This window comes from Petromyzon marinus, chromosome 29, assembly GCF_048934315.1.
Source record: "Petromyzon marinus isolate PM22_M1 ecotype Great Lakes invasive population chromosome 29, UKy_Petmar_22M1.pri1.0, whole genome shotgun sequence".
Lineage (NCBI taxonomy): Eukaryota > Metazoa > Chordata > Hyperoartia > Petromyzontiformes > Petromyzontidae > Petromyzon > Petromyzon marinus.
The window spans coordinates 6,463,018-6,481,585 of NC_133695.1; the positions used below are offsets into that span (position 1 = coordinate 6,463,018).

At 57.7% G+C, this 18,568-nt stretch overlaps 1 protein-coding gene across 1 annotated transcript in view; it reads left to right on the forward strand.

Moving 5' to 3' along the window:
- Positions 1-18,568, forward strand: part of LOC116947291 (atypical kinase COQ8B, mitochondrial-like) — a 52,315-nt gene that overhangs the window by 12,178 nt on the left and 21,569 nt on the right. Inside the window, exons 2-6 of the mRNA XM_076070506.1 lie at positions 4,176-4,404; positions 5,379-5,528; positions 6,192-6,393; positions 7,655-7,727; positions 11,953-12,030. Of these exons, the coding sequence (XP_075926621.1) occupies positions 4,250-4,404; positions 5,379-5,528; positions 6,192-6,393; positions 7,655-7,727; positions 11,953-12,030 (658 nt within the window). The 5' untranslated portion in view covers positions 4,176-4,249. The remainder of the gene's footprint in view (positions 1-4,175; positions 4,405-5,378; positions 5,529-6,191; positions 6,394-7,654; positions 7,728-11,952; positions 12,031-18,568) is intronic.

Genomic DNA, 18,568 nt, shown 5'->3' on the forward strand with positions numbered 1-18,568 from the left:
GACCCGATCGATGCCATCGCCTCCTCCGTGTCACTCTTCTGTCGCTACTTCTACTACTACCACCGTTACCATGGTTACTGTACCCCCCTTCACCCCCCCACCCCCCCCCCCCTCATTTATTCCTCCGTCACCCGTGCTGAGGGCTCGGTCGGTACCAGGCACGGGCCGTTTCGTCTCATCCACCACCACCACACTGCAGGTTACAACAACTCATCCACTCGATTCATTCACTCACCCACCCACGTACCTTCCCCCCGCACTTCCGATTAGCACGGTTGGTTACGTACGGTGCGAAAGAAGTTCCAACGTATTGCATACATGCTGCGCGCTAACCGCTGCGCCACCGCTCCCTGCACTAATGCACACACACGCGTGCACGCACTCACTCGCAAGTACACATCCATTCAACACTATCGAATATACACTCACATACGCATTCACACACATACACACACAAGACAAATAAACCTCCCGTATAGCCATACCCCTCCCCCGTATAACATACATATATTACCTACCCATTCACTCACCCAGCCACTCATCCACTCACCCACTCACCCACCCACTCATCCACCCACTCACCCACCCACTCATCCACTCACTCACCCACTCACCCACCCACTCATCCACTCACTCACCCACTCACCCACCCACTCATCCACTCACTCACCCACTCACCCACCCACTCATCCACTCACCCACCCACTCATCCACTCACTCACCCACCCACTCATCCACTCACTCACTCACTCACCCACTCACCCACCCACTCATCGACTCACTCACCCATTCACCCACCCACTCATACACTCACTCACTCACCCACTCACCCACTCATCCACTCACTCACCCACTCACTCATCCACTCACCCACTCACCCACCCACTCATCCACTCACCCACCCACTCATCCACTCACCCACTCACCCACCCACTCATCCACTCACTCACTCACTCACCCACTCACCCACCCACTCATCCACTCACTCACCCACCCACTCACTACACTGCAGGTCACAGCACTTCTCCTCTCCCTGTCTGCTTCTTCCCTCGCACCGCACTCACTGTTGCCTCTGCTGCTGTTGCTTCTGCTGCTATTGCTCTTGCTGCTGTTCCTAGTGCTGCTGTTGCTCCTGCCTCTGCTGCTGTTACTTCTGTTGCTATTGCTGCTGTGGTGACCTCTCCCCCGAAGCCCTGTCACCGTGGCTGGCAGGCCTCGACACTGGCATCGAGACAGCGGTGGTCAGTGTTCGTTTGTTGAGTCGTTGAGTCAGCTGGCCAGGATTGGGGTAGGGACATAGATCCACTTTTCATGGCAGGTACGTAGGCTGCCCAGAGAAAGTACACGCACATACCGTCACCATCATGATTTCATTCGTATGATAACACTTGTTTACCCAGGAACAGTAGTCACTGAGCCTCATGACTGCCAAGATTTCGCAGTGAGTGGTAACGGTTGCTTTGCGTGTGATCTCCATCGGGTCAGAAAAATCGGATGCATTTTGTCAAATAAGGCACACGTGGTCGCGTGATGCCATCCCACGTGGCTCACAACTCTCTCACAACTCTCTCGTCTCCTCCTCTCTCTCACAACTCTCTCGTCTCCTCCTCTCTCTCACAACTCTCTCACAACTCTCTCGTCTCCTCCTCTCTCTCACAACTCTCTCACAACTCTCTCGTCTCATCCTCTTTCTCACCCCCCCCCCCCCCCCCAAAAAAAAATAACCATCGCGACGATTTTAATTCACGTCAACTGTGAAGCAGGCGGGCGCGTAGTTTATTCCTGTGGCCTAAGCCGACGGGGAAAATCTCGAAACCACGAACCCTCCGCGGACGTAACGGCGGACTCGGATCCCGCCCGCTCTTGCAGGCCGTCGCCCGCCTATCGCCGCCCTTAATCTTCCCTTTAATCCTTCTCGTGACAGACGCATAAATTGCCTTACGGGCTTGCCTTGAATAAGCCGGCCGAAGTGTGTCAGCGCTCTTGTCCGTGGTGGCGGCGGCGGCGATGGTGGTGCCGCACCCCAATGCCCCCAATGATTCCCCTTCCCACCCGCGCGTAGACACCGCGCTCGCTCCGTCTGGTGATTTGCCGCAAGTGAAACGTGTTCATTCCGTGGCCGTGCGCTCAATGTGTTGCGACCGGTTGACGTTCTACGCCGTGGATGTTGTTTGTTTGTTTTCGCGAATGGTGCCTTGTCTGCTACGTGCGTACATTGGACTTCTATCGCGCCGCGCGTAGCAAACCGTGCGAATTGGAGGCGGCGTTCGGCGGAACGACATCAAACCGAAGGCAAAAAGGGGTTCGAAATAAAATGAGTTTTCAATTTAGGGGCAGTGCCGGATTATCCTCGTAGCGAAAGTAGCTACACATGTAGTAGCTACTACACATGTTACTACTACACTACATATGTAGTAGTAGCTACTACACATGTTACTACACTACATATGTAGTAGTAGCTACTACACATGTTACTACACTACATATGTAGTAGTAGCTACTACACATGTTACTACACTACATATGTAGTAGTAGCTACTACACATGTTACTACACTACATATGTAGTAGTAGCTACGGGCCCCGTTCAAGGGCCCAGGCGCTAAATGCTTTCAAGCTATCAATTCCGGTTCAGCGATTCTGCACTTGCTCTATTACTATAGTACTATACCGCCTTCGACTTTTATGAACGAGTACGTGTCTAAAGTTAGCGATTTGTCGTATTATCCGGCTGCATAGCAAATGAAAGAGTACAATTACTTTACTGTGCAAGTTAAACATCGACGTGTTTTAATCTTGATTTGAAGATTTCGTGACTGCAGGAATCCATACTCTTTGGTTCTTTCGGTAAAATCACGTGACTTTACCGAAAGAACCAAAGAGTATTTTTGCGTTTCAATATTTGTGTGTTTTATTTAAATGTAGGGGCCCCTTTATAACATGAGCTACAGGCCTCGCACGAGCTTATAATCCGGCACTGTATAGGGGCCGGGGGTGTGAATGTCGTGACCCCACTGTCTAGATAAGAGGTCGCTCGCAAAGGAAAAACTCGGAAGCGGTTCTGCGTTATTGTCTTCCGCGGGCCGCTCCCTCTCAGGTGGCTCTCGCCGCGCGAGACTCCCCGGACGGGCGGATAACTCCGCGCCGTGGCAGCCACGTGCACGGCGCACAGCGTAGACGCGACGGCGGCGTGGGGGGTGACGTCACAATCGTCGTCGTCGCCGCCGTCGCCGTTGTCATCGCGCAGAGGAGTCGACCATCGTGAGACGTCGTTGTGACGCACGCCGCGCGCTCCTGCCACTCTCGTTCGTCGCAGAGGTCGGTGCGGGGTCGGTGCGGGGTCGGTGCGGGGTCGGTGCGGGGTCGGTGCGGGGTCGGTGCGGGGTCAGTGCGGGGTCGGTGCGGGGTCGGTGCGGGGTCGGTGCGGGGTCGGTGCGGGGTCAGTGCGGGGTCGGTGCGGGGTCGGTGCGGGGTCGGTGCGGGGTCGGTGCGGGGTCGGTGCGGGGTCAGTGCGGGGTCGGTGCGGGGTCGGTGCGGGGTCGGTGCGGGGTCAGTGCGGGGTCGGTGCGGGGTCGGTGCGGGGTCGGTGCGGGGTCGGTGCGGGGTCAGTGCGGGGTCGGTGCGGGGTCGGTGCGGGGTCGGTGCGGGGTCGGTGCGGGGTCGGTGCGGGGTCGGTGCGGGGTCGGTGCGGGGTCGGTGCCGGGTCGGTGCGGGGTCAGTGCGGGGTCGGTGCGGGGTCGGTGCGGGGTCGGTGCGGGGTCGGTGCGGGGTCGGTGCGGGGTCGGTGCGGGGTCGGTGCGGGGTCGGTGCGGCGCGCGACCGGCGACGGCCGACGCCGAACTTCCGTTCCCACCGCTCCGTCGCGGTGACCTCGTCTACTCGCGGGGAAGTCGCCCGCGTCGCCCAAGCACGTGACTTCGCAGGTGGACGATCGTTCGCGCGTTCAGTCGCTCAACCGTTCCGCCACTCAGCCATCGCTCAGCCTTTGGGGGAGAGTCTGGCTCCGTCTCCCGATGTCAGGACACGAGTTGGTGCCCCGCGTGGCATCGGAAACCCCCCCACCCCCCACCCCACCCCACCCCGCCGCCCCCCATAAAACACAATCATCGTCACAATCATCTTCATCGCTATCATCGCCGTCACCATGGTCACCGCCCCTCCCCGTGCCCCCTGCAGGTGCTAGCGCGGGTGGCCGGCGCGGCGCCCCCCCCCCCGCGTGGCATCGCAGGGCGTCAGAGCGGGGGCCGGGCATGGCGAGCGAGCTGGCGCTGCTGGCGAGGAGGGGGTGTGCCGCGTGGGCGGCCGAGGCGGTGCCCGGGCGACTCTCCCCGCTACTGGCGGCGAGCGCCCTCGCCGTTGGGGGGGGGCGCGCCCCCCTTGTTGGCGACGCGGCGGTAACGGAGAGGTGGGAGCCCTCACGTTTGCCGCCCCCCCCCTCCCCCCCCCCCCCATTTACTCGCGTATTTTTGTACAGGGAAATGGACTTTGTAGGATGAACGTTGAGATTTATAAGGGGCACGGGGTGACCAATAAGGTCTGAATTAGTCTGTAATAAGGTAGGGGCACTGATAAGGGGGGTTGACAGGTACTCCACTACCCACCCCCCCCCCCCCCCACCCTAATGCGGTTTTCCCGGCAAATAAAAAATGCGAGCCCAGGAGGAGTTGCCCCTTGAACGGCAAGTCGCTTTTCCCTGGACAGCCATGGCAAGCTTCTGGAGCTACGCGCTCACAGGAAGTGCGAGGTGGTTGTAGGCGTCAGAGGAGGTCCCTGTCACACCCAGGGAATGGCTCCGGCTCTCGGCCACGTGGCCTTACCCGGGGCCTGCCCACCAGCAGAGGTGTCAGCGACCCGTGGCCTGTTGATGATACCGTAGCCACTGACTCAGGTCCACGTTGGAATTCCCTACACCTCTGCGGTAGCAGACGCACAGAGAATATGGCGTCCATGCAGGACCGCCCCGGCCTGAAACCCTAATTGAGGCTCCGCAAGCTTCTCCTCGGTACGACGTCGAAGAAATCCTCGCCAGGACCTTGCCCCGCGCTCGCGCTCAGCAGAAAGGGGGATTCCCCGCGGTAGATTGTCGCAGTCAGCGTTTTGTCCCCCTTCTTAAAAATGCGGACCACCAGGGCACGAAGCAGGGCCGTGAGCCAGAAAAAAAGTCACCTATTTTTATATATATTGTGTCTTTCCTTTTAAGGCCACACACACACACGCGCAGTGTTCTGATTGACGAACGCTTTGACTCTCATTTGTTGACCGTGCTTGTGCCAATGCAGCAGCAGCATCACCAAATAATTTGCAACAGCGTCACCACCGTCACCATCGTCGCTATCCTCACCGCGGGCGTTGTGGGTTCGGCGCTGGTGACGGCCGCAGGTCCGCCGAGCGAGCGCGTGCCAGGACGAGCCGTGGCGCAGCGAGGATGGCGCCCGCCGCCGGATGGGGGCCCCCGCGCCGTCCCCCGCGACTCACCTCCGCACGCCCGGGGAGATCCGCGTCGCGGCGAGCGGCCCGCACGGACGCACGGTAACGCTCTCGGCTCGCTCGCTCGCTCGCTCAGTGCTCGCTCACTCGTGCATGGTAACGCTCACGCACGGTAACGCTCTCGGCTCGCTCGCTCGCTCGCTCAGTGCTCGCTCACTCGTGCACGGTAACGCTCACGCACGCGAACGCTCACGGCTCGATCGCTCACTCTTGGATGGACGAACAGACGGACGGACGGTGACACACATGGCACGCTCGCTGGCGAACAGATGAACGGATGGACGGGTGACTAATTTCCGGATTGCTCATTCTTCATTCATTCACGAAGGATTCCGCGAGTTCGCTCACGAGTGACTCATTCAATTGCTTATCACCCTTGACTCGTTCATAGTCGAATGAGTGAGCGAATCGCTCACTGGGTTTGGCAGTTGTAAGGGAAGGAATGACTCCACGTGACGCCGATGCTGATGAAGTAGAGATGTAACGATTCACTCCTATGCCCTGCGCTATCTGATGAATGAATGAGTGGGGTCAAAGAGGGTGGTGTGGCCAGAATCACGGGCGGGGGTAGTGTTGGCCACCCGACCCCCGCATATCCCGTGCCGACCTAACAGATGCAACTCGTAAACGGCACTTGCCCCAAAAGTCTATGATGGCTATACGAGGAATCTTTGTCTTTGTGTGCTTGTGGCGTGCGGCCAACAGCTTCCAGCCAGTGTGTCCAGGACTCTCACGAGGTCCTACCACCACCATCACCATCACAACAACAACCTCAACCACCATCACCAGCAGCAGCAAGCGAGTTGGTACCAGCAGGCGAGGTGGTACCAGCAGGAGTCACTGCGAGGGGCTCACGACGGAGGACGTGGGCAAGGCGCGGCAATCCAAGTGCCAGCAGACGGTCATGGTGAGTGGGACATGCGGGGAGATGGGGCCTCGGGGGAGATCCTGGGGTCTGTCTGGGAGGGGGAGCATAGGGGGTCTGTCTGGAAGGGGGGGGGTGTAGGGGTCTGTCTGGGAGGGGGGTGTAGGGGGTCTGTCTGGGAGGGGGAGCATAGGGGGTCTGTCTGGAAGGGGGGGGGTGTAGGGGTCTGTCTGGGAGGGGGGTGTAGGGGTCTGTCTGGGAGGGGGGTGTAGGGGGTCTGTCTGGGAGGGGGGTGTAGGGGTCTGTCTGGGAGGGGGGTGTAGGGGTCTGTCTGGGAGGGGGGTGTAGGGGGTCTGTCTGGGAGGGGGGGTGTAGGGGTCTGTCTGGGAGGGGGGTGTAAGGGGTCTGTCTGGGAGGGGGGTGTAGGGGTCTGTCTGGGAGGCGGAGTGTAGGGGGTCTGTCTGGGAGGCGGAGTGTAGGGGGTCTGTCTGGGAGGGGGGGTGTAGGGGGTCTGTCTGGGAGGGGGTGTAGGGGGTCTGTCTGGGAGGGGGGTGTAGGGGGTCTGTCTGGGAGGGGGGTGTAGGGGGTCTGTCTGGGAGGGGGGGTGTAGGGGGTCTGTCTGGGAGGGGGGGTGTAGGGGTCTGTCTGGGAGGGGGGTGTAGGGGTCTGTCTGGGAGGGGGGTGTAGGGGTCTGTCTGGGAGGGGGGGGGTGTAGGGGGTCTGTCTGGGAGGGGGGGTGTAGGGGTCTGTCTGGGAGGGGGGCTGTAGGGGTCTGTCTGGGAGGGGGGTGTAGGGGTCTGTCTGGGAGGGGGGTGTAGGGGTCTGTCTGGGAGGGGGGGTGTAGGGGTCTGTCTGGGAGGGGGGTGTAGGGGTCTGTCTGGGAGGGGGGTGTAGGGGTCTGTCTGGGAGGGGGGGGTGTAGGGGGTCTGTCTGGGAGGGGGGGTGTAGGGGTCTGTCTGGGAGGGGGGCTGTAGGGGTCTGTCTGGGAGGGGGTGTAGGGGTCTGTCTGGGAGGGGGGTGTAGGGGTCTCTCTGGGGGGGGGGGTGTAAGGGTCTGTCTGGGAGGGGGGTGTAGGGGTCTGTCTGGGAGGGGGGCTGTAGGGGTCTGTCTGGGAGGGGGGTGTAGGGGTCTGTCTGGGAGGGGGGTGTAGGGGTCTCTCTGGGGGGGGGGGTGTAAGGGTCTGTCTGGGAGGGGGGTGTAGGGGTCTGTCTGGGAGGGGGGAGGGTCGGCATCAAACCCACGACCTCCTGCCTACCAGGCGAGGTAGTTAACATCTCGCCACCGCGTCTCGTGTCGCCCACAGCAACAGCTGAGCGAGCGGGCACGGGAGAGCAAGGTGCCCACGGGACGACTCAGTCGCATGGTCAACTTTGGTGGTGAGAACTCGCCCACTCACTCACTCCTCTCATCTCACTCACTCACTCACTCGCTCTCATCTCACTCGCTCACTCACTCGCCCACTCACTCCTCTCATCTCACTCCTCTCATCTCACTCGCTCGCTCACTCACTCACTCTCATCTCACTCACTCGCTCACTCACTCCTCTCATCTCACTCACTCTCTCATCTCACTCACTCTCTCACTCCTCTCATCTCACTCACTCACTCTCTCACTAACTCACTCACTCTCATCTCACTCACTCGCTCACTCACCTCTCATCTCATTCACTCTCTCACTCACTCACTCTCATCTCACTCACTCTCTCACTCACTCTCATCTCACTCACTCGCTCACTCACTCCTCTCATCTCATTCACTCTCTCACTCACTCACTCTCATCTCACTCACTCTCTCACTCACTCTCATCTCACTAACTCGCTCACTCACTCCTCTCATCTCATTCACTCTCTCACTCACTCACTCTCATCTCACTCACTCTCTCACTCACTCTCATCTCACTCACTCGCTCACTCACTCCTCTCATTTCATTCACTCTCTCACTCACTCTCATCTCACTCACTCGCTCACTCACTCGCTCTCATCTCACTCACTCTCTCACTCACTCGCTCTCATCTCACTCACTCTCTCATCTCACTCACTCACTCCTCTCATCTCACTCACTCACTCTCTCACTCCTCTCATCTCACTCACTCTCTCACTCACTCTCATCTCACTCACTCGCTCACTCACTCGCTCTCATCTCACTCACTCACTCTCTCACTCACTCTCATCTCACTCACTCACTCTCTCACTCACTCTCATCTCACTCACTCTCACTCACTCTCATCTCACTCACTCGCTCACTCACTCACTCTCATCTCACTCACTCTCTCACTCACTCTCATCTCACTCACTCTCATCTCACTCACTCACTCTCTCACTCACTCTCATCTCACTCACTCACTCTCTCACTCACTCTCATCTCACTCACTCTCACTCACTCTCATCTCACTCACTCTCATCTCACTCACTCTCATCTCACTCACTCTCTCACTCACTCACTCTCATCTCACTCACTCTCTCACTCACCCTCTCATCTCACTCACTCACTCGCTCACTCATCTCACTCGCTCGCTCACTCTCTCATCTCACTCTCTCACTCACTCTCATCTCACTCACTCGCTCACTCACTCCTCTCATCTCATTCACTCTCTCACTCACTCACTCTCATCTCACTCACTCTCTCACTCACTCTCATCTCACTCACTCGCTCACTCACTCCTCTCATCTCATTCACTCTCTCACTCACTCTCATCTCACTCACTCGCTCACTCACTCGCTCTCATCTCACTCACTCTCTCACTCACTCGCTCTCATCTCACTCACTCTCTCATCTCACTCACTCACTCCTCTCATCTCACTCACTCACCCTCTCACTCCTCTCATCTCACTCACTCTCTCACTCACTCTCATCTCACTCACTCGCTCACTCACTCGCTCTCATCTCACTCACTCACTCACTCTCACTCACTCTCATCTCACTCACTCAATCTCTCACTCACTCTCATCTCACTCACTCTCACTCACTCTCATCTCACTCACTCGCTCACTCACTCATCTCATCTCACTCACTCTCTCACTCACTCTCATCTCACTCACTCTCATCTCACTCACTCACTCTCTCACTCACTCTCATCTCACTCACTCACTCTCTCACTCACTCTCATCTCACTCACTCTCACTCACTCTCATCTCACTCACTCTCATCTCACTCACTCTCATCTCACTCACTCTCTCACTCACTCACTCTCATCTCACTCACTCTCTCACTCACCCTCTCATCTCACTCACTCACTCGCTCACTCATCTCACTCGCTCGCTCACTCTCTCATCTCACTCACTCGCTCACTCTCATCTCACTCTCTCATCTCACTCTCATCTCACTCACTCTCTCACTCACCCTCTCATCTCACTCACTCACTCGCTCTCATCTCACTCACTCGCTCACTCTCATCTCACTCTCTCATCTCACTCTCATCTCACTCACTCGCTCACTCCTCTCATCTCACTCACTCGCTCACTCACTCTCATCTCACTCACTCAATCACTCACTCCTCTCACTCGCTCGCTCACTCTCTCATCTCATTCACTCTCTCATCTCACTCACTCTCATCTCACTCACCCTCTCACTCACTCTCTCATCTCACTCACTCACTCACTCGCTCACTCATCTCACTCGCTCGCTCACTCTCTCATCTCACTCGCTCACTCATTCACTCTCTCATCTCACTCTCACTCACTCACTCGCTCACTCTCATCTCACTCACTCGCTCACTCTCTCTCTCATCTCACTCACTCGCTCACTCACTCACTCGCTCACTTACTCTCTCATCTCACTCACTCGCTCACTTACTCACTCTCTTGCTCACTCTCTCATCTCACTCGCTCGCTCACTCACTCATCTCACTCACTCACTCGCTCGCTCACTCACTCTCCCTCTCTCATCTCACTCACTCACTCGCTCACTCACTCACTCACTCGCTCGCTCGGCTCACTCACTCACTCTCTCATCTCACTCGCTCACTCACTCGCTCGCTCACTCACTCACCCTCTCATCTCACTCACTCACTCTCTCATCTCACTCACTTGCTCACTCACTCACTCTCTCATCTCACTCGCTCGCTCACTCACTCACTCGCTCGCTCACTCACTCTCTCATTTCACTCACTCATTCGCTCACTCACTCACTCACTCGCTCACTCACTCACTCTCTCATTTCACTCACTCACTCGCTCACTCACTCACTCACTCGCTCGCTCACTCACCCACTCTCTCATCTCACTCGCTCACTCACTCGCTCGCTCACTCTCTCATCTCACTCGCTCCCTCACTCCCCTTACTCGCTGCAGATGCTCATCTCACTCACTCGCTCGCTCACTCTCATCTCACTCGCTCGCTCACTCACTCACTCTCTCATCTCACTCACTCGCTCACTCACTCACTCTCTCATCTCACTCGCTCGCTCACTCACTCACTCACTCCACTCCTCACTCTCGCTCACTCACTCTCTCTCTCATCTCACTCACTCACTCACTTGCTCGCTCGCTCTCGCTCACTCGCTCACTCTCATCTCACTCGCTCACTCACTTCGCTCGCTCACTCACTCACCCTCTCATCTCACTCACTCGCTCGCTCATCTCATCTCACTCGCTCACTCACTCACCCTCTCATCTCACTCACTCGCTCACTCACTCACTCGCTCTCTCATCTCACTCGCTCGCTCACTCACTCGCTCGCTCACTCACTCTCTCATCTCACTCACTCACTCCCTCGCTCACTCACTCTCTCATCTCACTCTCTCATCTCACTCACTCGCTCGCTCACTCACTCACTCACTCGCTCGCTCACTCTCTCATCTCACTCACTCACTCGCTCACTCACTCGCTCGCTCACTCACTCTCTCATCTCACTCACTCGCTCACTCTCTCATCTCACTCACTCGCTCACTCTCTCATCTCACTCACTCGCTCGCTCACTCACTCACTCACTCGCTCGCTCACTCTCTCATCTCACTCACTCGCTCACTCTCTCATCTCACTCACTCGCTCACTCACTCACTCCTCTTACTTGCTCGCACTCGCTCGCTCACTCTCTCATCTCACTCGCTCCCTCACTCCCCTTACTCGCTGCAGATGCTCACTCACTCTCATTCACTGCCTCATTCATTCACAGACTCACTAATTAATTGACCACCTTTCTTATTCACTCATTCATTCACTCAATTACCCCCTTCCTCATTCACCAGCTCCCTCGTTCACTGAATCATTCATTCATTCTCACTCGTGCACTGCCTCTCACATTCACAATGCGCTCATTCACTATTTTACTCCCCCACCTCGTATAGACTACCTCACTCACCAATTCACTCACTCAGTAATTGTGGTGATGATTATGATACATTTGATGATGGTGATTGTGGGGGTAATAACAGCGAATTGTCGTTGTGACGATAATGGTGGCGGTGTTGGCAGTTGTAATAATAATCATGGTAGTCGTTTTGATGGTTGCGGTTGTGGTGGTATCAGTTGTGGTGGCCGTGATGGTTGCGGTGGTTGTGATGGTTGTGGTGGTTGTGATGGTTGTGATGGTTGTGGTGGTTGTGATGGTTATGGTCGTGATGGTTGTGGTGGTTGTGATGTGGCGGCTGCGGCCGTGGTTGCAGGCCTCGCGGTGGGCCTGGGTCTCGGCGCGCTGGCCGAAGTCGCCCGCAAGCAGCTGGGCATGGACAAGGTGCCCCCGGGTGAGCCACGTGGGCCCACAGGGGCCCGGGGGGGGGCAGGGGGGTGGCGAGGGGGGGGGCAGGCAATGGGGGGGGGTGCTGGCGGGATTGGGGGGGGGGGTCCTTCAACCCTTAGTCCCAGGAGCCACGCCCACTGCGCTACCGCGCCCCCCGAGCTACAGGGAGCGCGAGCGAGGGGGTTCGCCCCTCTTGGAAGTCATCCAAGACAGAGTTGGCGGCGGGCAAGGGGGGGGGGGCAGCGTTGTGCCGCTGCCGTTTTTCACGACACCGGAGCCCGTGGCACCGGGTGAGGTGGTGGGGGGGGGGGCGCAGCTACCCACGTGGCGGGGGTCTGAGGGGGGGGGTGACTTTGAACAAAGCGGTGGGATGGTGTTGTTTTCATGTTGGTTTATTTTAGCTCTCCCGCTCTCTCTCTCTGTCTCTGGCTCCCTCTGTCTGCGTGCTCGCTGCCCCACATTGCCCCTGCACCCGGGTGTCGTCGAGGCGTTTGTCGCCACCGCTGCCACCGCTGCTGTTGTTTGTCTTCGTCTTCGCAGCGGCAAGAATGTGGGAGGCCATCTGTCCCCTGTCTCACGCTGCGCGTGTGTGGAGGTGTGCTGGCTAACAGCACTTGCCCCAGCAGTCTGTTAATGCTATATGGGGAACCTTTGTCTCTCTCTCTCTCTGTGTGTGTGGGGAGTGGCGATTGCCAAGCGGTGCTGGTGGTTCACACGGAGCGCTACAAATCCGAATTGCCAAGTTCGATTCCCGCTCGATGGATGAATATTTAAACCGATCCTAGACTTCCCCCTGGAATGAGTACCTGCTGCGGTGTGTAAACATCGCCACTGGGGAGACAAAGGCGGCCGGGCGTGGTGCTGGCCACTCACACCCTCGTGTGCCGTGCCGGCCTTCATAGGTGCTCGCGAAGAGCATTTGCCCAAGCAGTCTGTTAAAGGCTATACGGGGGATCTTTGTCTTTGTGTGTATTGCAATCAAACCGGTTTCTTTTGAATTCTGTGTTGTGAATCCTGCTTTTATAATCAGCCGTGATCAATCTACTGCTGGACGAAGACCTCCAGAAGCCACCTAGAAACTGCCTACGAGCAGCGATCATCTCTCCATCTCCCACTGACAAAGTTTCATGCAAACGATCAAGTTAGAAACCTGTAAACATGGAACCGTTAGGCCAACGATGGGCCAACGTTTTTCAACCGCATGCCAACGTTGGCCCAATGTTTGTCCAACATTTCCAAACACGTGCCCAACGTTGGCCCAACGTTGGCCCAACGTTTCCAACCGCGTGCCTAACGTTGGACCAACGTCGCTTGTTTACTCGATACGCCGCCGTAGCGCGCTCAGCGAGTTTGAAGGGGACCGGTTGGGCGAGTTGGGCCACGCGGTGGTGGCGGTGGAGGCGGTGGTGGCGGTGGAGGCGGTGGTGGCGGTGGAGGCGGTGGAGGCGGTGGAGGCGGCTTCGTCTCTCGGCCGCCTTCTGCGGATGATGGAGAGGGCGATGCTCGTTGCTCTCCTGAATTTACAAGAGGTTGTTTTGGTGCTTAGATCGCGTAAATATGTAGATGTATCGTGTAAACCCGCCACCACCCGACAGCCATTTAGTAAGGTTTGTCACGTGAACAGAACGTGGCAATTCGTTACGCGTACAGCAACACCGGTTGTGTGTTGGAGGGCAAAGCCACATCATTTACCATCTGAGTCCGACGTTTCGCCAGAAATTACAACTAGCTTCATCAGGCGACAGGCATTCAGACCTTATTGGTCATCCCGTGTCCTTATAAATCTCAACGTTAATCCTACAAAGTCCCATCACAAGGAGAGAAACACAAACCAATAGACGATGTTCTTGTTGTTGACCGTATCGATCCGATTGTACGCCGCATAGACCTGAAAACTCAATTTCCCTGTACAAGAATCCTGGGTGAACCTCATGGGTTGCCGGCTTCGTTATTGACACGGGGGGAGGGGGACGGTGCACCGTCTTACTCCCCTGAGCACCAAATAATTTATCAGCGGCCACGGTCAATCCACTGCTAGATGAAGGCATCCGCAAGAGTCGTCGCCGACCTCTCGCTAAGAATCCAGCCGGCACACGAACTGCTTTGATCGCTCCGTCTCCCCGGGTCGAATGTCCTCCCGGACGCGTCGCGTTCCTTGGCTGCAGCTCCGCTCTCGTTCTCGACCAGAGCACGTGGCCGTGTCGTCGTCTCGCGCAGCGAGAGGCTGTGGGGGGGAGGGGGGGTCACGTGACGGCAATCGTACCCCTCCTGTCACCTCTCACCCCTCCTGTCACCTCTCACCTCCCCCCCACCACCTACTCGCCCAACCCCCTCACCTAAACACCCACCCACCCAGCCATTCAACTCGCTACCCAACCACCCCCCTCTAACCTCTCACCTCCCACCCACCCACCAACTCACCCACCCACCCCACCCACCCCACTCACCCACCCACCCCACTCACCTCAACACCTACGCACCCCACCCACCCCACTCACCCTCCCACCCCACTCACCTCGCTATCCACCCCCCCCCCCGTCTAACCTCCCACCCAGGCACCAACTCATCCACCCACTCACCAACTCATCCACCCACCTCACCACCCACCCACCAACTCATCCACCCACCTCACCACACATACACCCACTCTACTCACCTCACCACACACCCACCCACTCTACTCACCTCACCCACCCACCCCTCAACTCACCCACCCACCTCACCCACCCACCAACTCATCCACCCACCTCACCACACACACACACTCTACTCACCTCACCCACCCACCCACCAACTCACCCACCCACCTCACCCACCCACCAACTCACCCACCCACCTCACCACACACACACACACACTCTACTCACCTCACCCACCCCCCAACTCAGCCACCCACCTCACCCACCCACCCCCCAACTCACCCACCCACCACACACACACACTCTACTCACCTCACCCACCCACCCACCAACTCACTCACCCACCTCACCCACCCACCAACTCACCCACCCACCTCACCCACCCACCCCCCAACTCACCCACCCACCTCACCACACACACACACACTCTACTCCACCTCACCCACCCACCAACTCATCCACCCACCTCACCCACCCACCCACCAACTCACCCACCCACCTCACCACACACACACACACTCTACTCACCTCACCCACCCACCTCACCCACCCACCCACCAACTCACCCACCCACCTCACCCACCAACTCACCCACCCACCTCACCACACACTCTACTCACCTCACCCACCCACCTCACCCACCCACCAACTCACCCACCCACCAACTCACCCACCCACCTCACCACACCCACCCACTCTACTCACCTCACCCACCAACTCACCCACCCACCAACTCACCCACCCACCTCTCCACACACACACGGGATACGAAACCACTTCAGCACAGCCCGGCTTGGGCGTTCCGCTGCTGGACGAGAGCCGAAGACCTCCCTACGACCTACACGGCTTGGGGGAGGTGGGGGGCGGGGGACGCCTTCATCCAGCAGTGGATCAGCGTTCTGTTTGAATAGCCGTGGTTCCGGCTCGCTGTTGCCCCGGGGTTGGTGCTGGTGGTGGTGTTTGTTTTGCATCTCGCCTCTCGTCGCGGTCGGATAGCGGCAGCAGCGGCCGCGGCTTGGCTAATGCGGCGAGAGCTGATTGGGATTCCCTCCCGGGTCTGCGCGCACGCACACTCAGCAGCGCTAAGCCCTGGAATCATCATCAGCATCATCAGCAGCAGCAGCATCAGCATACCACTGCTGTCTGTGTCCATCCGCGTGTACCTGTGTGTGTCTGTGTGTGTCTGCGCGTCAGTGGAGCGGTTAGCGCTACGCTGCTCTTCGAGCCCGGCGACCCGAGTTCGATTCACGCTCACGGCCAACAGGAGCGACGATTATTTGAACCGGTCCTGGGCCTCCCCTAGGTCGACCCAGCCTCAAATGAGTACTTGATGCGATGTGTAAACATCGCCACTAGGGCGACAAAGGCGGTCGGGCGTGGTGCTGACCACCCTACCCCTTCGTGTGCCATGTCGGCCTTCATAGGTGCTCGCTAACAGCACTTGTCCCAAAATTATGTTGAAGGCTATACGGGGGACATTTGTCTTTGTGTATGAACCCCCGTACCTCCTCGTTCCTGTTTAATGCCATCCCCAGTCACGTCGCGCCGGATTAACCTGGGTGGGAGTCGACGCATCTGGTGGTGGTGGTGGGGGCAGTGGTGGTGGGGGGTAGTGGTGGTGGGGGTAGTGGTGGTAGTGGTGGTGGGGGTAGTGGTGGTGGTGGTAGTGGTGGTGGTGGAGCAATGGTTAGCGCACTGTGCTACGGAGCCAGGCACCCAAGTTCGCTCACGACCGACACCAAATGACGATTATCTGAACCGTTCCTGGGTCTCCCCTAGGTCGACTCAGCCTCAAACGAGTACCTCGTGCGGTGTGTGAACGTCGCCACTGGGGGGGGGGCGGTGAGGGCAAGAAGGAGACAAAGGCGGCCGGGCGTGGTGCTGGCCACCCGCCCCCTCGTGTGCCGTTCCGGCCTTCTTCGGTGGTGCTCGCTAACAGCACTTGCCCCAATAGCCTGTGAAGGATATACAGGGGATCTTTGTCTTTGGTGGGGGGGAGGAGGCGAGGGGGGGGCGAGGTGGGGGGTGAGAGTAGCGGGCACACACCACCAGGGACAGGTTCAGACCCCCATAAAACAGACGACGACAACAATATGAGAACATACACGAGGTGGGGGGGGGGGGTGGTGGGGGTGGTGGTGGGGGGGCACGCGTCCCTCTGTGCTAGAAAAGTACCGGCGGCACGCTCAAGAGGTCTCTTCTTCTTCTTCTTGTTGTTCCGTTCATTCACCCGTCCTTACAAACAACAACAACAACAGCATCAGCAGCAGCGGGACAAAACAAAACGCCATCGCCCATCCCTACTTGCTGCACTGCCCGCTGCCGCCGCTGCTGCTGCATCGCGAAGCCCCCCACCCCTTCCCCCGGTCTCTGTGCCCCCCCCCCTCACTTCCTTCCCCCACTTTCGGCCTTCCCCCCGCCCCCCGTGGTGTTATTACATAATGCGTGTTCGCCATGTGCACGCTGCGTGATGGCACGGGGAGAAGCCTCCCTCCTTACCCCCCCCCTCCCTTGCCTTGTGCTCTTTCTGCGTCCTTGACTCTACCCCCCCCCCCCACTCTCTCTAACCCCCACCCCCCTAGACCCCCCCCCCCACTCTCTCTCTCACCCCCACCCCCCAAGACCCCCCCCCCACTCTCTCTAACCCCCACCCCCCTAGACCCCCCCCCACTCTCTCTCACCCCACCCCCCCACCTATCCCACCTCAATCCGCTCCCCCGGCAATCCATCACGGTAGCTGTAATGCGATCGCTCCGTATCACCACTGCTGCAGCTGTTGCAGTTGACACAGTGGCTGCTGACACAGTTGCTGCTGTTGATGCTACTGACAAAGCTGGTGCTGATATAGCTGCTGCTGCTGCTGCTACAGTTCCCACATCTACTACTGCTACTACAGCTGCTGATAGTGACACGGCCGATGTTAATGATAGAGCTATGACATAGCTGACCGTGCCTGTTATAGCGTCTACATCTGCTGCAGCTGCTAAAGCTGACATAGCAGCTGCTGCTGCTGCCGCTACAGCTACTGCAGTGATTACAGCTGTTACCTCTGCTACAACTTGAAAACTAATTTCTTTAGAACTGCATTTTGTGTTTAGTTTGTTGTCCTCCCAGACCTCCGATTAGCACGGTTGGCTACGTACGGTGCGAAAGAAGTTCAACATACATAGACTCACACGAAGACCCATAGACTCACACGAAGACCCATAGACTCACGCAGAGACCCATAGACTCACACGAAGACCCATAGACTCACACGAAGACCCATAGACTCACGCAGAGACCCATAGACTCACACAGAGACCCATAGACTCACACAGAGACACATAGACTCACACAGAGACCCATAGACTCACACGGAGACCCATAGACTCACACAGAGACCCATAGACTCACACAGAGACCCATAGACTCACGCAGAGACCCATAGACTCACACGGTGACCAATAGACTCACACAGAGACCCATAGACTCACACAGAGACCCATGAACTCACAGAGACCCATAGACTCACACAGAGACCCATAGACTCACACGGAGACCCATAGACTCACACAGAGACCCATAGACTCACACAGAGACCCATAGCACGGTTGGCTACGTACGGTGTGAAAGTCGACATACAGCTGCCATAGCTGCCAATATCGCTATGTTAGTTGCTACTGCAGCCACAACTAAGACCGCTGTGGCAGTGCCTAAGCCACCTGTAGCTGGCTAATGGAAGGAATGCGTGTTTGTGAAGATGTGTGACTACGTATATTTGAGTGTGTGTGTGTATACGTGTATGCGTGTATCTGCTTGTGCGTGTATTTGTGCGTGTCCATGCACGTGTGTGCGTGGCCATGCGTGTGTGTGTGTCCAAGCGTGTGTGTGTCCATGCGTGTGTGTCTATGCGTGTGTGTG